The 25,333-nt window shown below is 42.6% G+C and overlaps 1 protein-coding gene across 1 annotated transcript in view; it reads right to left on the bottom strand.

Annotated features, from left to right (window-relative positions):
- Positions 1 to 719: 719 nt before the first annotated feature.
- Positions 720 to 25,333, bottom strand: part of LOC126281542 (4-hydroxybenzoate polyprenyltransferase, mitochondrial) — a 107,209-nt gene continuing 82,595 nt past the window's right edge. Inside the window, exons 5-6 of the mRNA XM_049980599.1 lie at positions 1,393 to 1,581; positions 720 to 1,218 (exon numbers count right to left, since the gene is read on the bottom strand). Of these exons, the coding sequence (XP_049836556.1) occupies positions 1,066 to 1,218; positions 1,393 to 1,581 (342 nt within the window). The 3' untranslated portion in view covers positions 720 to 1,065. The remainder of the gene's footprint in view (positions 1,219 to 1,392; positions 1,582 to 25,333) is intronic.

Here is a 25,333-nt window from a genome sequence, read left to right as displayed (position 1 = left end):
ATGCGGCACTCTTTTTACATAATAATCTTAGCATGGGCCAACATGTGGAACTTACTTTCTGAAATCCCTACATATGTGGTTTATACTGTCCCCCTTTATTTTAAAGAATTGTGAAAAACAGTTCCTTTTGTGAAACAAAAATACAGTTTGCATTCAGTGAACTGCAAAAATATGAAACCCTTTCATCCAGGCAACCCACATTTGAAATGCATTTTCCTAATTTTTTTCATCATCTTGGGTAGATACATGACACGGATCATCCTTGCTGTTGGCGATGGCACAGGCATGGTGTTATGGGACACTTCCTCATTGGAACTGTAGCATCCTTGTCTCTCTTCTCCTCCTCCTCCTCCTCCTCCTCCCCCCCCCCCCCCCCCCCCCACCCAGTCTTTCCTTCCTGCACTCTCCACTTTTCTTACAGCAATCTGTCTTGTGAATGGGTTGCCAAATACATTGAAAAATGAACTGCTGTGTTGCAGTGAAGAAATAAACAGTAACAGTAACTTATTCTATAGGATAGGTGATATTGGCCTATTACATCATTTAGGCCTACGAGTTGATTCAAAATTGTGTCAATGTTTTTCCCACTTTATTGCCATTTTTCTGTGATTCATGCCCTAATTTAACAAAAATTACTTAGTTTTAATATGAAAATTTAACTGAGTTAAGATGTTTGAGCACCATGTGGGAAGGAGGAAGAAGAAGAAAAACATGTTACGAACTTCATATACATAATTATATTGTAGTAAACAACAACAAAAACAAACTGCCAGCAGATTGTACAAATACAAAAACATTTCACAATCAACAAAACACAAGTGTCTAAAATAAATAACATGTATCACTCTTCACAGAAGATACTGTTTATCTTTTGGGTACAGTTCATCTCTGAAGATGTATAGCAACAATACAAGATTGTAGGAGTTTCCACATGAATGGTGTAATCTTCAATTAACATTTTGATTAATAAGTAAACATTTTCAACCATGCACTGACCGTACTAAACACATGACTAGATGTGACCAGTGATAGTATAACTGATGTCAACAGCCAAGTCTTCCAAGACTATTTTGCAGATTCTTTGCCTGTGTGTTCAGAGTTGTCTTTTTTTAAGAAATTACCAATCACTATTCCTAAAAACAATAAAGCTCCAACTTTTTGGTTAGAAACAAATTTTTTCTGACAATCTTTGACATTGTTAATGTCAAGTGTATAAATCTGAAAATAGGAGAAATTAATTCAAAGACTGATTTTATTGTAAACACAACTTAAATTCAATTCTGACAGTAAAAGAAAACATTTACTTTGTTGATAAAGTACACACAGAAACTGCTCATGACATAAAATGAGATTAAAAATTGAAGTAGAAAAGATCATAATTTTGTCACCAACCTGATGTGCAATGTGCATTATTGTACATGTAAGACCTAAGTAATAAGGCCATGTCTGTTCAGCTTGAAACCCAGATATGCCCAGACCTGCTGCCATTGCTATGGTGAAACCACACAACCAAGGCTTAGTACGTTCTCCAAACTTTATTGCAGTTGACTTTATACCCAACAATAAATCATCTGCTTTGTCCTGGAATAAAAGAACGAGTTTGTATTTCGGAAATATCAATGCTCAAGTGAAGAGTCAACAATGGCGTCAAATACTTGTAATAACAAAGCCATCTTATTCAAGTAATCTTGTCATGAACTTTACATTTCTTTGAATATTAATGGACTATTATCATGCACCATTACAATGGGGAGTGCCAACAATTTCTCCTCACTCCTTAACATAAATATGACATCTTTTACATATCTTCTGCAATCCAAATCACAGCTCAAATTGACATTCATTAGTGCTGAAACAATTCTCAAAGGACTATTAAACTGACAATTGTCACTAGCATTTGAATCTATGGCTTTAACAACATCAAGCATCACAGCTACTCCTACTAGATTACTTCTGACAATTGTCACTAGCATTTGAATCTATGGCTTTAACAACATCAAGCATCACAGCTACTCCTACTAGATTACTTAACATTATAATAGTATAAAAATAAGGAACTTCACCCAATTTTTTGTCCTGTCTGTTGTTTCATTTGAACTGCTGTTAATGTTTAAATTGGGTGCTACAACATTCATACATATTAGTTTTCTTTCACAATAGATTCAATTGCTAAAATGCTTATGCTGATTGTGAACTTACTAATACGGTGTGCATTCATCACCACCAATATTTTTTTAAGCAAACTTCAGAGGGCATTATAGTTTACTGAATCATAGTGTTTTAGTCACTTAACTTCACGGTATTCCCATTTCCTATTACCATTACAATTAAGAAACAAGATTTGCCTACTACAGGCATATATGAAAAATTTAAATTTGCCAGTGTACTATCAAACAGAGAGAATGCAACTGCCATACAGATGTAAATGTCAGGGTAAAATTAAACAATGGAAAATCCAGAATGGAATAATGACAATATTGTGAAAAGAATACAGTGGTACTTACCATATAGTGGAAACGTTGAGTCGCAGACATACACAACAAAAATACTGCTTAAAAAGTAAGCTTTCAGCCAGAAAACCTTTTTTTTTAAAATTAGGAAAGGCGCAAGCATGACTGTCAGATGTCTCATGTGCCCGCACACACAAATGCAGCACTCTCTCCGGCTGCCGGGGCCAGACTGCAAACAGCTGCACATGATTGGAGAAGAGGTAAGGAGGACGCTGGGAGGAGGAGGGATAGCAGGGTAGGGGTGTGGAATGGTGAAACACTGCTTGTGGGAGCATACAGGGATGAAATGAAGAGAGAGTAGGGCAGCCAGATGCAATCTGGAGGTTAGACAGAGGACAGGGTGAGGGGAAGGGGGGTTGCGGGAAATGAAAGAAGTGAAAAGACTGTGTGTGTTGGTGGGATAGAGTGCTGCATAGTGCTGGAATGGGAACAGGGAAGGGGTCAGATGGGTATGGACAATGACTAATGAAGGTTGAGGCCAGGAGGGTTATGGGAACATAGGATATGTTGCAGGGAGTGTTCCCACCTGTGCAATTCAGAAAAACTGGTGTTGGTAGGATGGATCCAGATGACACAGGCTATGAAGTAGTCATTGAAATGAAGAACATTGTATTGTGCAGTGTGCTCAGCAACAGGGTGGTCCAGCTGTTTCTTAGTCACAGTTTGTTGGTAGTCATTCATGCAGACAAACAGGCTTTAGGTTGTCTTGCCCCTGTAGACTGCAGCACAGTGATTGCTGCTTATCTTGTAGGTCACGTGACTAGTTTCACAGGTAGCCTTGCCTTTCGATGCGACAGGTGACATTTGTGACTGGGCTGGAGTAAGTGGTGGTGGGAGGATTTATGGCACTGGTCTTGCATCTAGGTCTATTACAGGCATATGAGCCTTGAGTTATGGGGTTGGGAGCAGGGGTTGTTGAGGGTAGACTAGGATATTGCATAGATTCAGTGGATGGTGGAATACCACTGTGGGAGGGGTAGGAAAGATAGTGGGAAGGACACTTCTCATTTCAGGGCACAACGAGAAGTAGTCTTAACACTGGCAGAGAATGTAATTCATTTACTCCAGTCCTGGGTGGTGCTGAGTCACAAGGGGAATGCTCCTCTGTGACCGGACGATGCGACTCTGGGAGGTGGTAGGTGACTAGAGAGATAAGGCATGAGAGATCAATTTCAGTACAAGCTTTGGAGGGTAATTACAGTCTGTGAAGGCCTCAGAGAGACTCTTTGGTATATTTCGAGAGGGACTATTCTTAACTACAGATACAACCACCATGGGCGGATAGGCTGCATGGACTTCTTGGTATGGAATGCAGGGCAGCTGTCAAATTGGAGGTATTGCTGGTGATTGGTAGGTCTGATATGGACATAAGTACCAATGTAGCCATCTTTGAGGTGAAGGTCAGAACTGAGGAAGGTGGCTTGCTGGTTTTAGGAGGACTAAATGAAGCAAATCGGGGAGAAGATGATGTTCTGGAGGAACGTGGATATGGTGCCCTCGTCCTCGATCCAGTTCATGAAGATTATATGAATGAACTTTAACCAGATGAAGGGTTTGAAGTTTTAGGTGGTTAGGGAAGATACCTGTAGATGATCCATGAACAGGATGGCACAGGATGGAGCCATGCGGTGACCACTGCTATATCACAGATTTGTTTGTAGGTGATGCCTTCAAAGGAGAACATATAGTTGGTCATGGTGACCAAGAATGAGGTTGTAAGTTTCAAATATGTTGAGAGTTCGGAAAGATAGTGTTCAATAGTGGTAAATCTGAGGGCATTAGGGGTGTTAGTGTAAAGGAAGGTGGCATTAACAGTGACACATAGGGTGCCACGTGGTAAAGGAATAAGACCTGCAGAGAGCCAGTAGAGGAAATGGTTAGTATCTTTCATATAGGAAGGCAGGTGCAGGTAATAGGCTGAATGTGTTGGTTTACGAGAGCAGAGATTCTCTCATCGGCGGCACAGTAATTGGCCATAATGTGGTATCCTGAGTGCATGGGTTTATGGACTTTAAGAAAAATGTTGAAGGTGGGAGTGCGGAGTGCAGGGAGCGATAAAGGTAAGGGGGGAGAGAGAGAGATCTGGGGGGAGAGATTCTGAGCTGGGCCTAAGGATTTGAGGAGAGACCATATATCTTGCTTGATTTCTGAAATGAGATCATTGTGGCAGGATTTGTAGCCACACAAGTCTGACAGCTGGCACAGCCCTTCTGCCAGGTAATCCTTGCAGTTCAAAACAACAGTTATGGAGCCTTAGTTAACAGGTAGGATTATAAGGTGGTGATCAGTTTTAGATGGTGGATTATGGTTCTTTCTTTAGATGTAAAGGTTAGCTTGTGTGTCAAGGGATTTGGGGGATGACGGTGAGACAAGGTTTGAGGTTAAAGAATTCTGGAAAGTTAAAAGGGGGTGATATGAACGCAGTGGTGGTGGATTACAGTTGGATGGAGGAATCAACTGACTCAGGCTGGGTTCCACATCGGTATTTGGTTGAGTCTGATTGTTAGGGTTGATGGTGAAAGAGTGTTTACACTGCAGGGACTGGGAGAAGGAGAGAAGGTCTTAAACGGGTTCTGTATGACTGAATTTGGGAGTGGACCAAATGTGAGGCATTTGGAAACAATGGATACTTCTGCGCAGCTATGGCTTTTGGAGAAAAGGATCATGACTGTTTTTCCCAGTCTGTTTAGGTTCTGGATTGTGTGTGGTGGTGGGAGATAATTTGTGAAGGCGGGCTAAAAGTAGTAGGTCTGGAAGGCAGGATTTGTCAGCTACGATGGGATGTAGGGGATGGTTTGCGGTTGTTGTAGAGTTGGTGTATAGTAGTACTCCACGGTGGAAGCAGAAAGTGAACAGGTTGGAGAGTTATTTGATATGGCATTGTGCGTGCTGCTCCAGTTCCTGAAGGGCTCAAGTTTCAATGTGAGAGATGGAATCTGGAATTTGCGATTGCACAGCAGGAGAATTTTGTGGATGGAGAGGAGGTATTGCAAGAAGGTTTGAACCTGACTGACACGGTTTTGGAGGACCATATCAGTGAGGATTAAGGACTGGTGGAATCTGAACAGATGGAGGTCACTGTGGAAGGAGGGATTGCAGCCAGAGATGGGTAATTTGATGGTAATGCCATTTGGGGGGATTCCATGAGCCAAGAAACAATGGAGGAACAGTATATGAAACCTGGCTCTTTACTGATACAAAGGGAAGGAGCAAGGATCCATGGTGGAAGATAAAAACGCACAAGAATACGTAAATAATGTAGAAATAAATATGGGAAAATTTGCAAAAATTTACCAGAAAAAAATCACGTTAAGATCAGAAAAGATGTAGAATGGGGAAAGAAGAGGAAACCTGAAGGGGTAGGCTGATAGTAAATGACAAAAATGAACTGAAATCGACATGAAAACACAATGAGTTCAAGTTAAAAACAAACAAAATGATATAATGTTGGTTGCAGGTCTGTGGGTGGATGTGTACGGAGACTGCGGACAGCTGATGTGACAAGACAACTGTGGCCAATAAACAGCTGGACCACTCAGTTCCTGAGTATGCTGTCCAACACGACATTCTTCATTTCAACGACTGCTTTGCAGTCTGTGTCATATGTATCCTTCCTACCAACAGCAGCTTTTCTGAATTGCAATATATCCTATGTTCCCAGAATCCTTCTGACCTCCACTTTGTTAGCCATAACCCGACTGCTTCTCCCATCATGCGCAGTTGCTTGCAGTCTGGTCTCGGCAGCCTGACACAGTAGTCATGTGTGTGTGTGTGTGTGTGGGGGGGGGGGGGGGGTGTTTTTAGCAGTCATTTTGTTGTGCCTGGCTGCGAAAACATTTCCACTATACTGTGAGTACTGATTGTACCCTTTCTATAATATTGTCATTAAGTATCAATGTAATTATATGAAAAGGAAAAAGTGAATAAAAAACTAAAATTATGAGACAGAACTGCTGGCCAGTATTTACTTTTTAGAAAGCGAGGGAGGTGCCACAATAATTAGCACTGCCAATAGAAATACATAAAAATGCAAGACTATCCCAGCTATCTGAACAATTAATTGGTTCCAGAGGTGGATAGATCAGCAAAAAATAGAGGAATGAGAGATCAGTCACATGTTGGGATGAGAGGAAACCACTTGTAGTGAAGATGGGATTGGAAGAGTTACATACATGTTCTTAGATGGGCACATCCTAAGCAGTCTGGCTTTTCTGGTTGGAGGACACTACGGCATCTACATCTTGACTTTGGTTGAGGATACATGTGTTTCTGACAAGTAATTAAGGCAATGGCTATTGCTGATGTCAGTGCTGTGATTTAGAGGTATATTTGACCAATATTAATTGATAGAAGAGAAGACTGTATAACATGATTCGAGCAAAGCTATCCTGGACTGGTATACAGAGTCAGTGACAGTAGAATCAACAATTTAAAGTGGACTTGAAACCACAGCGTAATTAAGCTTTTTCCACAATTTAAATCATTGCAAGAGTTGAAAGGAACAGTAAGTGACAGGAAACATCCTAGGAACAACTAAGGATTGAAGCCTGAATCTGCAAATTTGTGGTCCGACACTAGTACCCTTAGCCAAAAAGAAACATCTCATTTCACCAACTCCTGGTCTGCACAGCCACATGCATTATACAAAAGAAAAACACTGTGTTACAAAATATCAAATAAATTGATGATGATGATGATGATGATGATATGATTGGTGCGGGTGCAGGACAGCAATGTCTTTCGTGCCCATATTAAAAAATAGTACGAGACATGTGTGGATAATGTGCAAAATTATTAAAAACCAGTTGTAGCTAATAAACTGTTGTTGTGAGGCTGGAGGTGGAACAAAAGACGGAAGTCAACAAAGAACACTGGAGAGGATGTTTAGCTACTGACTTGATATTACTAATAGATGTGAAAAGACAGTTCGACTTAAAACACTACCTCAAGGGACACCGTTCTCCTGCTCAAAGCCATCAGGGAGGACATCACCAACTTCACATCTAAATTGTATGGTTACAGATATGTCCACATAAGACTGGAAAGACATTCCCAAAAATCCCATACTTGCAGCTGTCCAAGGGTAAGAAGCTTCCAAATAGTACTGTAGGCCTTCTCAATGTCAAAAAATTTACACACTAAGTGATGCTGGTGCAGGAAAGTTTGTTGTCCAACCACTTCTAGGAGGGACAGACTATTAACGGTGGAGCAATACCTACCGAACCCACACTGAAAACAACTAAGAGATTGGATTCTAAGATCCAGACAAGGTGGCAATTGATCATCTGCTCCAAGGGCTTTCTCATGCAGCTAGTGAGGAAACACTACAATAACTATTGTGGTATATGTGGTCCTTCCCAAGTTTTAAACACAGAAGTAAAGCAGCCTCCTGCCACATGTTGGCAAAGTGTCCTGGCAACCAGCTGAGAGTATAAAGAGCAAGGCGGAATCCTTTGCCCATCCTGTAAGATGCCATAACATACTATAATGGAGAAGGGGCAGTTGTGTTCTTCATCTACCCCAGAACTGAAGTCCCAACTGACCGTCTCAGCAACAACTCTATAGCATCACAAAGCTGAAATCTGACTGACAGTGGCAGTAACGGTGACAAAAAATGTTGCCATGCCCTGGGAAATGTGTCATGTCTTGGTCTGGAAACTTCCATTACCCATTACAGCAGCCATTGGAGACCCCCCCCCCCCCCTCATCTCTCAGAAATTATCTCCCATATGACAGTAATGTTAGCGGAACAGTTTATGATGGTCAAGAACTGTTGCTATGATCTCTTTTTGCTGTCTAGTAATTCAGCGACATTTCTCCCTCATTATTGAAAAGGTTGCAAAGTCCACTACAGAGGGCTGCCCACCTGGTCCTGATTGCAGAGCAACATTTGTCACTCAGCCGAAGAACAAGCTGCCTTTTCAACTGTCCTGAAGACAGTCGAGTGGATGCTTCAGCAGCATGATGGATCATTTTGATAATATGACACCATCATGGTGTTTAAACACAGCAAGTTTGTGTCCAGTCTGCTCTCCTGAGCACCTATTATTCCAGCTTTCTTTCGAGCACCACTCTGGTAGGTGAACCAAGATCGGGAAGTGATGACTTGAATGCATGCCATCAACCATTTCGCATTGAGCAGTGTGTGCAAGGGCAGGAAAATACATCGAGAGATCGATAGCAGTGAATAGCCCTGCGACACTGCTGAAGTGCATAGTCCACCATATGTTCAACAAACACGCGCTTGAGCACCTGAGAAGGTTCTTAATTGCTCTAACCCATGGACTGGTGGTTGCAGAGCCTGAAAGGACATTGTGTGCATTAAAATCACCACAGAGGATGAAGGGATGGAGAGCTGAGAAAGGTGGTGCTCGAGATCCTTTTCACCTAGCGCCTCTTGTGGGGGGGCAGGTAGAATAATTTTTCTTTTTTCTGTGTGCAAAAACAACTGAGGTCATAAGCACCACGTCATAATCTTCGAACACCAAAAAGTAAAATAAGTAAGTGACTATACATTTGCCTAATCGACGGACGGAAAGACAAGGACTTCACCTTGGAGACAGGTCCACAAAAATTGCCACAAACACAGCAGAGAATCTAAACCAAAGAGTAAAATGTCCATCAGATTGCGAAGATGCAGAAAATGTAAAATGCAGTTGACGACCTGTGTGTCGTTCGCTAAAAGGCCAGTAATTCAAGACGGCAGACATACACTGGAACACAAGTGGTTAAGAAAGGGCATTGCGTCAGGAAATGGTGAACCATCAAAGACTGATGACAGTGAACACAAAATGGTGGGGGATCACCGTATAACAAAGACGATGGCTAAAAAGATAGTGCCCAATATGCAACTTAGCTAAAATTATCTCCTCATGGTGAGAGGGCCTACAGGTGGTAAGCCAAGTCGCTGGAAGAGGTTTAATTCCCGAGAGCTAGTTCCCGTGAAGAAAATACCAGTGATGATGCCAAAGTCATACCATCTTCTGACAGATGGCAACACAGAGATTATGTGAAGGAATGGAAGAGCTATCAGGTCGAGGTAGGAGGACTGCAGCCTTGGTAGCAGCATCAGTATCCTCAGTTTTTATTTTTATTTACACGTCAAATTCCGCAGGACCAAACTGAGGACCAAATCTCCAAGGTCATGGAAAGTGTCAGTACATGAAATCACAACATAAAAGTAATAACACACAAAAATAAATGTTTATGAACCCGAAGAAAGTCAGTCCATAAGTTTACTTAAATGCAATCGACAATACAATAAGAATTAGCTTAATTTTTCAAGGAACTCTTCAACAGAACAGGAGTGACCCATTAGGAAACTCTTCAGTTTCAATTTGAAAGCGAGTGGATTACTGCTAAGATTTTTGAATTCGAGTGGGAGCTTATTGAAAATGGATGCAGAAATATACTGCACACCTTTTTCACGAGAGTTAAGGAAGTCCGATCCAAATGCAGGTTCGATTTCTGCCGAGTATTAACCAAGTGAAAGCTGCTTATTCTTGGGACTAAGCTAATACTGTTAACAAGAGATGATATATATATATTAAAAACAAAGATTCCAAGACTTACCAAGTGGGAAAGCGCCGGTAGACAGGCACAATAAAATAACACACAAACACACACACACACAAAATTTCTAGCTTTCGCAACCAACGGTTGCTTCTTCAGGAAAGAGGGAAAGACGAAAGGATGTGGGTTTTAAGGGAGAGGAGACAGACACAAGCAGACATATTTAAAGGCGTGATGTCTGCTTGTGTCTGTTATATATATATACAGTGTTACACCGTCCGAGTTATCTGGATACTTCCCACCAACACCAACCTATCCGAACTCCGGAGATGGGAACTCGCCCTTCAGTATATCCTCTCTTCTCGATATCCGCCAGGCCTCAACCTCCGCTAATTTCAAGTTGCCGCCGCTCATACCTCACCTGTCTTTCAACAACTTCTTTGCCTCTGTACTTCCGCCTCGACTGACATCTCTGCCCTTACTCTTTGCCTTTAAATATGTCTGCTTGTGTCTGTGTATGTGCGGATGGATGTGTGTGTGTGTGTGTGTGTGTGTGTGTGTGTGTGTGTGTGTGTGTGTGGTGTGTGCGCGCGAGTGTACACCTGTCCTTTTTTTCCCCTAAGGGAAGTCTTTCCGCTCCCGGGATTGGAATGACTCCTTACCCTCTCCCTTAAAACCCACATCCTTTCATTTTTCCCTCTCCTTCCCTCTTTCCTGACGAAGCAACTGCCAGTTGCGAAAGCTCGTAATTCTGTGTGTGTGTTTGTGTGTTTTGTTCATGTGCCTGTCTGCCGGCGCTTTCCCGCTTGGTAAGTCTTGGAATCTTTGTTTTTAATATATTTTTCCCATGTGGAAGTTTCTTTCTGTTTTATATATATATATATATATATATATATATATATATATATATATATATATATATATATATATATAGTGTGTGAGAATATACCTATCCTTTTTTCCCCCTAAGGTAAGTCTTTCTGCTCCCGGGATTGGAATGACTCCTTACCCTCTTCCTTAAAACCCACATCCTTTCATCTTTCCTTTTCTTCCCTCTTTCCTCACGAAGCAACCGCCGGTTGCGAAAGCTCGAAATTTTGTGTGTGTGTGTGTGTTATTTTAGTGAACAGGGGTTAACAAGAGGTTCGCAAACTTACACCACTCATTACCCTAACCGCCTGTTTCTGAGCCAAGAATATCCTTTTAGAATGGGAAGAGTTACCCCCAAAATATAATACCATATGACATAAATGAATGAAAAAAGCAAAGTAGACTATTTTTCATGTCAAACGATCACTCACTTCCAATACCATTCAAATAGTAAAAATGGCTTTCCACGACAGCTTACTATCTATCTGAACACCTAGAAATTTCATCTGTTCAGTTTCACTAATCATTTGCCCATTCTGTGAAATTAAAAAGGTCAGGTTTTGTTGAATTGTGTGTTAGAAACCGCAAAAACTGACTCTTACTGTGATTTAGTATTAGCTTATTTTCTACAACCCATGAACTTAGGTCATGTACTGCACTATTTGAAACCGGGCCAATGTTGCACACAACATCCTTTACTACCAAGCTAGTGCCATCACCAAACAGAAATATTTTAGAGTTACCCGTAATACTAGAGGGCATATTGTTTACATAAATAAGGAACACGAGTGGCTCCAACACTGATCCCTGGGGCATCCCCCACTTGACAGTACTCCACTCAGACTCCACATCACAGCCGTTATCAATGTTGTGAATAATGGGGAAAAGCAAACGAATGGAGGGCAGTCACCTCAGCAGCTGCCGAATGCCAGCCTTCAAAGACTCACTGCTACCTTGTGCAGTGGATCCTGTTCCATGAAATCGATGGAGGTATCAGCATTCTCCCTGGGTCAGCCTGCAGACTCCAAGGCAGAAAACCGGTAGGCAGTGCACACCAGGAAAAATCAAAGTCAGCCAGGTGAGGGTATTATATGGCGACACCATTTGCGAAGATATCCAAGCCGGGGAAGGAGAAGATCATTTGCCTCTGATTTCTTAGAGCCTTTACGGTTGGCAGATGAAGACTCTCACTTTTGTCGGCTGGAGGGACATAAAAAGCCTTCATGGGATTGTTCCTTTTGTCATTCCCAGCCTGCTGGTAGTGTAGTGGTGATTTTGCCACCAGGGGCGAAGATTTGGTGGCTTGTTGCGCAGCTGCAGGAGAAAGAGTCAGGAATGCCACCATGACACTGGGTGATATGAGAACTGCAGTACTGCATTGGAAGTCACAAGTCTGCTTGGCCATATCCTTTGTGGAGTGAGGAGTAGCAAGAACAGTACTGTAAGTGCCAGATGGCAAAATGCAAGGCTTTGGACTAGCCAACAACTCGCAAGTGACAGGGTAGGGTACTTTTCTCTTCATCCGGATCTCCTGGATGGCCAACTGATTGAGATACATGGGACAGTCATGGGACAAAGGAGCATGGTTGCCATTATAGTTCATGCAGCAGAGAGAAGGGAGGTGGTCAGTCACCCTTATCAGCATCTCTACCACAAGTAAAAACTTTGGCTTTGTTTTAACAGAACATGCAAGTATAGTTAAAATGTTGATACTGGTAGCAACGTGTCGGGTTCGGAATGTATGGCCAGACCAAGACGACTTCATAGCAAACCTTAATCTTCGATGGAAGTACTACTCGATCAAATGTGAGAAAAAAAAGAGTGTGTGTATGCACTAAGTTTGTATCAACCTTTTCCTTACCTGATGAACCACAGCGATGCCCTGATTGGAGAGAGAATTTTGGATTTTCCTTTCAGTCAGACCTTCACACAGCTAAGGGTAAATAACACCATGCAAAGAATTCAGTGTGCGATGGGCCTTAACACTAACTCCTGAAGGAGCTCTAAGCAGTTGTTGGGCTTGGAAATCACAATTGGCCTCCAGAAGCAAAGTCTCATTATGTAAGTAAGAGCAAGACTTCACAAGGCCTACAACTGCAGTAACACCTTTCTGAAAAATAACTGGATTAACTGTAGGGAAACAATGACCTCCTTCGGTATGTGAAACCATGAGAAACTGAGGTGTAGCTGAGAAAGTCACTGAGTCTATTTGACTTACATTCAGTAAAGACAGACTGAGATGGAGATTCAGATTACTGGTTCTTTTGGGGGGGGGGGGGGGGGGGAAGAATCCTCCATGATTGGCAGTGTCACCAACGGCATGCTCCTTCCAACTGGGGTCCCCTCAGAGCGAGTGCTCACCTGCCTTAGGTGATTGTTCACACTTCAGGTCACACTTCCCAAACTCCAGACAAAAGAATCAACTGGCAGTTGGGAAGGTAACAGTTCAGGCAAATCACCTCTCCCTGGGCCAGGACTGTAGCAGGCGGTACATGGGAACCCCACCTGTTGACCCAGAGCTGGGAATAACATGTTACTCAGTCACTGTTATGCGTCACACACATGGGCCGGCCATCTGGAGTGCACAAGGAGGAAGAAGAGGCAAAGAGAAACCTCAAACAGTGAAGGTAAGGAAGGGGAGGGGAGGGGAGGGGAGGGGAGAATGAAGAAAGAAAGAAAACAGACTAGGTACTGCTCCAACACTAGGCTACCAAAACTTCAGAATGCATCCCTGAATATATACAAGGCATGTTCCCCAAGGGAGGAGAAAAGGAATAGCAGGATGCTAGACATGTAGCATGAAAACTGAAGAGGTGATGCAAAGGCTGGGGTCCCAGGGTGGCTAAGCACAAACACACTAAAGGGCAGTGCAGTGAGCCCCCAGGGGAGGGGGGGGGGGGGGGCAGGGGAAGAGTAAACATGTTTTCAACCTATGACATACAGTGATAGAGCAAATGCCTGTAGGTCAGTTGCGAGTGGGAGAAGTGAGGACTGACACACACTGTTTATGGAAACACTCCTCCTTTAGCCTCAGTCCATTGAGGTTGTCCTTTTTATGGAGAATGCAACCACATCGCTCAGAGGTGCCAGAGAATTTAAAATATGTCTCCTGAAGGCAGAGACATACTGATCTACTCAGACTTGATCTGATGGGATGAGATGTAGTTCCTCCATATATAACCTGAACCACTTTAGTTCCGCTCACTCAAATATGGAACCTATATTAACAGTGATATTTTCCTGGTCTATCCCCATCAGACCACCATGGTGGAGGGAGAGGGGGGGGGGGGGGGGGGGAGAGAGAGAGAGAGAGAGAGAGAGAGAGAGAGAGCAGTGGAAGGGGAATTACTTGAGGGACTCTTAGATTCTTTCCGGCACACATCTACATCCATACCATCTATATATGATCATCTTTTGATCCATTAGACAGGATTATGGCTTCAGACCTGGTCATTTTGGCCTGTTGTTCTTTGGCCCCAGCTTGAATTTTCAGGATGGTAGTACAGCAATTTAACAGAAATAATTTGTTTGTGATAATCCTCAATATGTCACAGGGGCCTGTTATTCATTCTAACAACATGTTCTGCAGCCACCATTAGTTCAGTGAAAAAAGCGGTTTGGTGTGGGGCCTTAAACACCTTTGCATCAGAGCAAGAGATGCATTGAATAAATTTAATCTCCTGGATTTTCTTCTCTTCTGCGAAGACAGGATAGTCTCTGCTTGAAACAGAATGGCCTTTGTATCAACTGGCACAAGTCGGTGGGGCAGTACACTGAGTACCAGCTTCAGGGGCAGCTGAGCTGTATTTTCCATGCGTAGCCTGACCACTGCAACCCACGATATTGTGTATGAAGCACTGACATTTAAAACAGCACATTGGACTAGGTACATGGAGCCTAACTTTAAGGTGGAGAAAGCCCACAATAATGTACTCAGGCAATTTAATGTCAGAATAGAAGATGTTGACTTAGAGAGTTCACCATCGCCCCTCTTCATAAAATTCTGAAACTCAATGATAAATTCGCTTTCCCCATTCCTGTTGGAGTTCTTTGTATCTATATGTCCTGGCACCCTGGTTACAACAATTGAACCCAGTGTGCAGCTCACTGTTGACAGCATATTATCCAAGTTGTTTGGTATTTAATAACTTGGTTACTTGGATAGCTATCAGTGTCTTGGTAAAGAGTGTACCACTGTGCGGTTGACACACACACACACACACACACACACACACACACACACACACACACACACACACAATCTTCTGAAAGTTTAAATTATGATAAATACATTTTTGATCATAGGATTACTATTACTGGATGCAATAATATTCGTAGATGTCTCACATGGACTAGCCAATCTTTGGGATTTGGGCATTATTACAACCCAACAGACCACCCAAACTACTGGGAGTATATATAAATAAAAAATTAAAAAAAAAATTTAGACTTTGTGGGAGCCCCACAAGCAACTACAGAAGTACATGTCCACCGAGACAGAGCCCAACACTTCACTTGCCTGAGGTGCGATAGGTTTCTCAGATGTTTCCTACCTAAATGACCACGCATTTCACTGACAGCACACAGCACACCTTGAAATTGAGGGTTATATATAGGTTTCTACCATTCCTCATTGTCTGGATGGGGAAGCCAAGATACGCATTCCCTATGATACACAACATTTAACCACTCTACTGCTAAGTGGCCACTGAAGCTTATACAAGCAGACTGGCAGCACTCATCAGTGCCTAGCTAAGGAAATCTGGGTTCCTCAAGCTCAAATAAAGCAAATAAATGCTGAGCTGACTGACATGCTTGCCATTCAGAACAACCCGGGGGATGTGTGTGGCTTTACCAAATGTACTATGCATGCAGTTAGCATTGCTCCCTAAATATCCAATGGGAACCACAAACTACCACACTCTTTTCGAGTGAAGAAATTGCTATGAGAGAAAATATCATGAGTAAAATGAGCTGAAATGCTATAAAGATATACTTTTTGCTTATCTTTGCATGCACATAAGAAAAATATTGTTATGTTCCAAGTAATAATATTTTCATGCACTTTATGCAAAATTTTAGCTACCAGGAAGATAGGTTGTAATTATGAAAGAATAAATACATAAAAACAAAGCACCTGTATTTATATCTGCAACTACTATGCCATTGTACACTTTGTACCTGATTTTAACCTACTTTTGAAATTGACATACCTGTTTTTAGATGCAGTAGTGTTATTTTTTGTGATTTGAGGGCACACAACTACAATGGTCATTTGGGCCCAGACTAAGTTAGAAATGCACTGCGAGGCACAAGGTTAAAACAGCAACTAAAAGGGACAACACTATAAAAGACATATTAATAAGGAAAGAAACCTAGCATAATCAAATGTCCTTAGACAGGTTTGTCAAGTGTATAAAACGAAGAACGCGAGCAGCTGCTCCTGGGTCATCCGCTAAAACGGCATCCAGAGTACATTGCAGGCCAAGATCAACGCGCAGAGTATTAATATTCAGACAGGATGTTAAAATGTGGTGTACCATCGGCAATTGCCTACATGGGCAGAACGGCGCCGGCACAGCCGTCAGCAGATGGCGATGGCTGAACCGGCAGTGTCCAATTCGTAACCGGGCCAAAACTACCTCCTCCCGCCGAGAAGGGCATGAAGAGGTCGTCCAACCGATGGGAAGAGGTTTCAAGGCCCGAAGCTTGTCTGTAAGTGTAGCTCAATCGGCATGCCACAGTGATAAAATGCGCTGACAAATGACCCTGCTACAATCAGATGAAGGGACAACAAGAAGCTGTCCGAGGCTGGAGGACCACAGCCTTGGCCGCGGTATCTGCAGCTACGTTCCCAGGGATACTGACATGGCCAGGAACCCCCATAAAGGTAACCAGAGAACTGTCGTCTGCCATCTGCTGAAGAGAGCATTGGATCCAGTGCATGAAAGGGTGAACTGGATACGGATCACTGAGGCTCTGGATGGCACTCAGGGAATCAGAGCAGATGACATAAGCAGAATGTCGGTGGCGGAAGATGTAAAGAACAGCCTGGTAGAGGGCAAATAGCTCAGCTGTGAAGACCGCACAATGGCCATGGAGCCGGTATTTGAAACTGTGTGGCCCGACAATAAAAGAACGCCCGACACCGTCATTGGTCTTAGAGCCATCTGTATAAATGACGATCATATTAATGAACTTCGAACGAAGTTCGACAAACCGGGGGAGGTATACCGAAGCTGGGGTAACCTCCTTTGGGAGCGAGCTGAGGTCAAGGTGAACGCGAATCTGAGCCTGGAGCCAAGGTGGAGTTTGGCTCTTGCCCACTGGAAAGGTTTCAGGAAGTGAAAAATCAAGGTGCTGAAGGAGGCGATGAAAGTGAACTGCAGGGGGTAGCAGGGCAGAAACATACAACCCGTATTGATGGTCGAGACCGTCGTCAAAAAAGGAACGAGAAGACGGGTGGTCGGGCATTGACAATAGCCAACAGGCATACCAGCAAAGCAGTATATCGCGCCTATAGGTTAATGGCAATTCACCGGCTTCAGCATGAAGATTCGATGGGACTAGTATAGAATCCAGCTTTGAGCAGATGATCAACTGATATAGACGAAGTAGGACGGTTCAATCCGCTCCCCACGACATACCACTGAGAACACGGAGGACATTTAGAGAACGGGTACAACGGGCAGCCAAATATGACGCATGTGGAGACCAGATAAGTTTCCTGCCAAATGTAAGACCTAAAAATTTTTTTGTCTCCATGAATGGGAGTTCAACGGGGCCGAGTCGTAAGGACGGTGGGAGACACCCTTTGTAGCACCAGAAGTTAATACACACCGTCTTCTCAGCAGAAAACGGAAGCCATTGGCAACACTCCATGAGCAAAGACGGTCAAGACAACGCTGAAGACAGCGTTGAAGACAGCGCTCCAGGAAACATGATGCTGCGTGCTGCAGTAGATGGTAAAATCATCCAAGAAAAGGGAGCCTGATACATCAGCTGGGAGGCAATCCATTATTGGATTGATCGCTATGGCGACAAGAGCGATGCTCAAAACTGAGCCCTGTGGCACCCCATTCTCCTGGTGAAAGGTGTCTGACAGGACAGAACCCACACATACACTGAACTGTTGATCCATTAAAAAGGAACGAATAAAAAGAGGGAGGCGACTGCGAAGGCCCCATGTATGCATGGTGCGGAGAATGCCTGCCCTCCAACAGGTGTCGTAAGCCTTCTCCAAATCAAAAACACAGCCACGGTCGGGCGCTTCCGCAAGATGTTATTCATAATGAAGGTCGACAAGGTAATCAGATGGTCAACAGCAGAGAGTCGCCTACAAAATCCACATTGTACATTTGTAAGTAGGCGTCGACATTCGAGCAGCCAAACCAAACGAGAGTTAACCATTTGTTCCATCACCTTACAGACATAGCTGGTAAGCGAGATGGGTCGATAACTGAAAGGCAAGTGATTGTCCTTCCCCGGCTTAGAAATCGGTACAAAAATAGACTCACACCAGCATGCAGGAACATATCCCTCAATCCAGATGTGATTGTAAGTACGAAGAATGAAACCTTTACCCGCAGGAGAAAGGTTCTTCAGCATCTGAATATGAATAGAATCAGGCCCTGGAGCAGAGGACCGTGACCGGGCAAGTGCATTTTCAAGTTCCTGCATGGTGAATGGGGCATTATAACTTTCATGATTCGAGGAGCAGAAGTTAGGTGGCCTTGGCTCCTCTGTCTGTTTTCGTGGGAGGAAGGCAGGGTGGTAATGAGCGGAGCTCGAAACCTCTGCGAAAAAGTGGCCGAAGGCATTGGAGACATCCTCAGGGGCCACAAGGATGTAATTCGCGACCGTCAAGCCAGAAACTGGTGAGCGGACCTTAGTGCCAGATAGCCGGCGCAAACTAAGCCAGACAACAGAAGAAGGAGTAAAACTGTTGAAAGTGCTTGTGAGAGCAGCCCAGCTGGCTTTCTTGCTTTCTTTAATAACACGACTACAATGGGCATGTAAATGTTTATAATTGATACAATTCACCATCGTAGGGTGGCGTTTAAAGGTGCATAAAGCACGTCAACGAGCACGTAAAGCAGCTATACATGCTGCGGTCCACCAGGGGACCGGTACGCAACGTGGAGAAGAAGTAGTGTGAGGGATGGAATATTCAGCAGCAGTGAGAATGACTTCCGTGAGGTGTGCAACCTGACTATCGCAGCTTGTGAAGGTTTGATCCTGAAAGGTTGCCCTGGAAGAGAAGAGCCCCCAGTCTGCTTTGGAGATGTTCCAACCTGTTGAGCATGGAGAGGGGGTATGATGCACGAGATGGATAACACAAGGGCAGTGGTCGCTCTAATACCTTTCAGAAACAGCATACCACTGAAACCGGCATGCAAGTTGGGTAGTACATATAGAGAGGTCTAAATGGGAATAGATGTGAGTTGTGTCTGAAAGGAAAGTAGGGGCGCCAGTATTGAGGCAGACAAGATTGAGCTGGTTGAAAAGGTCAGCTAACAGGGAGCAACTCGGACAGGATGCTGGAGAGCCCCAAAGAGGATGGTGAGCATTGAAGTCTCCAGTTAACAAAAATGGTGCAGGTAGCTGAGCAATAATTTGCATCATGTCTGCCCTGGTAACGGCAGACACCGATGGAGTGTAAACGGTACAAATGGAATATGAAGAACTGGGGAGAGTAATTCGGACGACAACTGCCTGCAGGTCGGTGTGCAATGTGATGGAATTGTAGTAAATATCATCCTGGACCAGCAACATAACCCCTCCATGAGCCGGAATACCTGCCACAGGGGGTAGGTCAAAACGCACAGAGGAGCAGTGTGCCAAGTCAATTCGATCGTATAGGTGTAGCTTCGTTTCCTGGAGAGCTACGACGAGCGGACAGTGCAAGCGTAAAAGCAATTTTACGTCCTCTCGGTTGGAGCAAATGCCGCAAATATTCCAATGAAGAAGTGCCATCGTGAGAAGAAAAAGAAAAAGAATAAGCAAGAAGGGGTCACCTCGAAGGCCGCTGAGGGCCTGGCTTCGAGCGAGCACTGCCGCCGCTATCAATAGGCAGAGAGTCATCATCCATTTGTTCAATAGGTTCGCTGGCCATCTTGTTAAGGTGGCCGGGATGGGGAGCTTCCTTCGCCAGTGAATGGCCAGATGTTCGGCTACCAGCGGTGCGGCCAGGCGAAACATATGACAGCCTGGGGCGGCAACCGCTGGGGTGGCGTAGTAGAAGAAATGCGTCGTGGCGGAGAGGAAGAACTTTGCTTCCTATGAGCCTTCTTGGAAGGTCATTTAGTTGAAGTACTGGTCGATGGCTGGGAGTTCGAGGTACGTAGGAAGTCTGCACGGGATGGTTCCTTCATAAAGTCTCATGCATCTGACTTCTGGGTCTTAGTCTTTGCAGAAGCTGATGAAGGTGCTTGTGTCTTAGGGGTGACGGGAGGAAGAGGAGACGTTGACCGGGCAATCTTAGCACTGGCCGAACGGACGGCCTTAGTGCTAAAGGTCAGATAGCATGTCTGCATCAACACCTTCCTGGTAGTCTGAGGAGAGGCGAGGACAGTACTGTATTTCTCCACTGGGAGCAGTATGGACTTCCTACTAGCAAATAGCATGCAAGCAGCCGAGGTGGACACTTTCTCTTTGACCCTAATTTCCTGTAGATGCAGTAGTAAACTTAAGTGTTTAATTTTGATCTATTCTCTTACAATTAAAAACAATTATCTAATAGCTACAATAGGGCTTCTCATCTCACACGAATCTGCATAAAAACAACTAGTATTAGTTACGTACTAGTACAACACATTTTTCTAATATTGACACTTTAAACAAAACCCAACTGGTATGTTTTTTCCTCCTCCTCCTCCTCCTACACTTCAAAATCCTCATCTAAAAAGTGTTGAGTAATATGTTTCTTTATTAGGTACTCTCCTATCGAAGAACTGTTCAACAGGTCACTCCAATGAAATGAAATAGAAACCTTGATCGAATCCTGTTCAGAAGAAATATGTAACAATGGTATTATTCTAAAATAACTTGAATCCTCCTCCCATAATCAGACCAGTCACTCCAACACCTTTCCAGACTTGGCAATGTTCTCATATGATCCCTCAAGCCAGATGAGATAGAGCTTTGTGTCTGGGACAACAAGCATAGAAATTGCCAGGAACAATTAATCAGTTCAGGCAGCAAATGACTGTACAGAGATAAAGAATGACCCAGAATTTCTATCCGACATGATGTATGGCAACTTGCTCTAAATTTGGAAAAATTTAAGTTAGTTTAGATAAGTAAGGAAAACTCCATCCTGTAATTTTTAAATAAAATATTAGTGGTATGCTGTTCGATACTGCCATGTTAATTAAATATCTAGGTGTAACACAGCAAAGTGACGTGACGTGACATGGAAAGAGCAGTAAGGTTGGATGTGGGGAAGGTGACTGCTTGACAAGTTTATTACCAGAATTCTAGGAAAGTGTGGCTTCTCTATAAACAAGACAAATTACAAAATTCTTATATGAACCATTCCTGAGTACTTTTCGAGCATTTAAGATCCCCATTCCAGGCCAGCTTAAATGCAATATTGATGCAATTCAAAGATGAGCTGCTAAATTTGTGATTGGCAAGTTCAATCAACAAGTAAGTACTACATAAACACTCCATAACTCAAGTCGGAATACCTGAAGGAAGATTTTTTTTTTTTTCATGAAACACAACTGAGAAAGTTTAGAGAATTTACATGTGAGACAAAGCGTGGTCCACGAAGACAGGGTAAGGAAAATTCTGTCTTGTTCCATTTGCAAGAGGAACAGGTAAATGAATGACTGACAACGTTCTGGTGGCTTGAGGAATAGGTATGTAAATAATACTGTGCTACTTACTAACTTATCAAGATTTTATTCACTTCCCACTATCTGTATAAACACTATATTTTGAGGTTCCATTACATGCTGTGTAAGCTACACCAGGATTTCACCTTTTTTCGACATCAGTACTGTAGTGCCTCGAGAATTTTGGAGAAAATTCTACAGACACTTTTATTTTCACCGTCTTGAACACATGTTTCAGAGATAAGGGTGGACAGACGGGCGATCGCCACTCATGGAGTAAATGCATCGTACTCTGTGAAATTAAAAAACATTGTTGGTATAAACATTTGAAGTTTGTTGAAGAAGAGACTTTTATTCATTCTCTCACTTACTCTTGTAAAGGACAGAGCTATCATGTTAAACTTTGAGTTAATTATAGACAGTATTTATAGAAAAATGATCATGATAGTTCTTTCGCGAACTCACGAAAAATGATGCCTATATGTGAAAACTGCACTTTTTCATTGATTCATTCACATACTCTCACATAAGGTCCTGCTGTGTGCCTTTCCAGAATAATGATTTTTTTTTTTAATTCACGAGTGGTTATTACATCAAATCGTTTATATGATTGATTAAATGTGTTTCTCAATCTCGGGAAACAAGTACGATATATTGAGAAATGAGTGAAATGTATCATTAAATACATTGACATTGAATTTTGTATATGTGATAACCCGATTACAGAAATAACAAGACATTATTTTTAACTGCCAGAGTGTCGTGACCAAAGTGAGCAGGACACAAAAAGGAGGAATTTTTTTTTAAGAAGATTGAGACAAGAAAAAGTTGAGAGTTGCCATAGCAACCCATAACAACGAAATTAAGAAATTGGTCAGCAAGATCCGATCAAGAAGATTTGGGTGTGGGGAGAAAAATCCTCATACATGCAATAACCAGTCGACACCGACCCAGTAACCAGATGACACGGATGCAGTAAGACGCCATCTTTGCTGGTTGCCACTAGAGTAACTGACTTCATGCCTGCTGATGCCAACCCCGCGACCAATGTGTGACGCTACCAGCACCAATGTAGTTCACCGGTGCCGTTCTTATTCTTCACTGATGCAGCCTAAAATCTTATGATGGGTGAACTCAAAATAATAACTATTTGAATGTGAGCTAAGGTGGTTATTATTTATAGAGGTGATTTGTTTTTAACGCTAACAAGATCTAGAAGCAAGATGAGTAGGAATCAACAGCAACAATTAGCAGAACCAGTCGCAGCTATCAGGGCGACTAGGGAAACGCCGGACTGGTCTGAATTAGTACATTTACTTAAAGCACGAAACACTTCTTTGAAAGATGAACTGTGTGAATTTAAGCCTTGTTAGATTCAGTGAATACCCAATTAAATAATAAATTATATGCTTAGGGTGAAAGTTTAAGTCTGCTAAGGACGGAATTTGATACTCTAATAAAGTCGAGAATCTGACAGTAGATTTAAAGAGTGAACTATCCAGTTCTTCAAATACTCATTTTAATCAATTATTTAATGAATTTAACCAAAGACAGGAGGAGCAATTACATAATTTGACCAAGAAACTAGAATTTGACATTGAAGACAAGTGTAGTAGTGCAGAGTCAGAGTTTAATGAAAAATTAGGATCATTTCAAAATGGTTGTAATGTTACATTCGACACAGTGAAACAAAGGTTACATACTTTAAATGATTCCACTGAATGACAAGACAAACTGTTCCCTATTGTCCAATTGCAAACTACAGGGGTCAAAACTCGTGTAGATGCAGTAGAGAGATTTTAAGGAAAAACTAGCAACCTCAGACACTATGAATATAAGCGGTCTGGAGGAACAAGTAGTGGAATTCATCGACTGGAAAGTGGCAGAGGGGGTAAACACAGATAACGTCCCACCACGTTTAGCGTCTGAACCCTATGATGCTAACAAGGTTGTAGACGATTCGTAGAAAGAATTCAAACTTGTCCAGGATAGATTAGAACATCAAATAATTTTTCCTAATGTGGTGTTACGTTGTAAAGGGGTGATTGTTTCATTGTGTGGAGACCTTGACACAAAATTTAACGAAAAGTGCTGGTATGCACTTGCTCAAGTGAGGTTAATATCAGATCCATGGCATACGGGCTGTCACATATGTTCCCCAGGGATGTTAACATTCTGCGTTAATGGGCGGAATGATTACCGTTAGATCCTGAGTTGGGTTCTGTGTTACTTTCTTACTCATTTTCCCGCACCAAATTCTCTTCAAGTATTATACTATTCTATATTCTGTGCTCATCCTAGTATACTGTCATACAGTTTAATACTCATCTTGACAGGGCAGACAATCAAGTGTTGCAGCAAATCACTGATGTAAAGATCATACTACTCCTTGTGGAGGTAGCCGTAAGTGGTCTTGTCATTATACTCAGTCTTACTTGGTTTACGTGTGCTATAATTCCCTGTTGTATATTCACCATGATGAATTGGGTTATTACATCGAGTCAAGACTGAAGCATTAGGTAATATATCATAATATATGAATGGGCAGCATGCTCTGCTCTAATCTGGATGTAAAAATGATGTGGATGATACAATATGGGGTGTGGTTATATAATACATAATGTGATATAATATAATTTCTGCTTATAATGATATGACACATACTATGATATGATACATAATTCCTATTGACAATGAGATGATACATAGCTTTCTACTTATTATAGAATAATTTATACCTTTTGCAAAATGTGATACGAATGGGAGGAGGGTTTGTATCAATTTTGAAAGGGGGTGGGAAGTGTAGGTACACAAGGTTAACACACACACACACACACACACACACACACACACACACACACACATTTCACTCAATCCTCGCCGACAAGTGTGACTGATTCTTCACCATTTGCCGTTCCATAGGAGTTGCTAAGATCTTTCTTCGGGGACTTCAAAGGTGAAGGTGAGACTGTCCGTTCTGCAAGAGATATTTAACATCATACCTCCTCCCGCTTCTCACTCCAGTACCGGCGTGAAGTGGGGATCCTGGGGAAGGAGGGTGAGAAGGGTTTCCTGTCTTTGGGGCTATCTTCGATCTTAGCAACCATTTCTATTTTTCCTTTCTTACTTCTCTTTTGAGTACAAGTCTATCTTTCCCACTGTCAATATGCACACACTTCTATCGCTGAAGTCCTCCTCGCTTTCCGTGGTTTTCTATAACCTTTAACTTATTTTAGATAAGCTGGCCAAAGAATCAGGCTACATGACTATCCATATGCATATAGACAGGCTACATGACTATCCATATGCATACACACAGTGAAATACAAATACGCAAACACAGGGATACAGTTTAAGATAATGTAAGAACCGTCATGTGTTGGAGGGGGAAAATTGTGCACACAGCAATAGGTATGCTAACATGGCAATGTGAGTTGACAGTTCCACATTACACAAAGTTATGTATGGAGGAGTATTCATGGTCATATACAAGGATATTGATGTAGGTAAGAGCTGAGAGTATTTATGGTTATGATGACAGTATTACATCATGGTAGATGTACATTGGTTACAGAGTATAAGGAGTAACATCTTGTGAAT

The sequence above is a fragment of the Schistocerca gregaria genome, chromosome 7 (genome assembly GCF_023897955.1).
Source record: "Schistocerca gregaria isolate iqSchGreg1 chromosome 7, iqSchGreg1.2, whole genome shotgun sequence".
Taxonomy (NCBI): Eukaryota; Metazoa; Arthropoda; class Insecta; order Orthoptera; family Acrididae; genus Schistocerca; species Schistocerca gregaria.
Note: the sequence above shows the minus strand (reverse complement) of the source record. Positions and strands in the feature narration are given on the sequence as shown.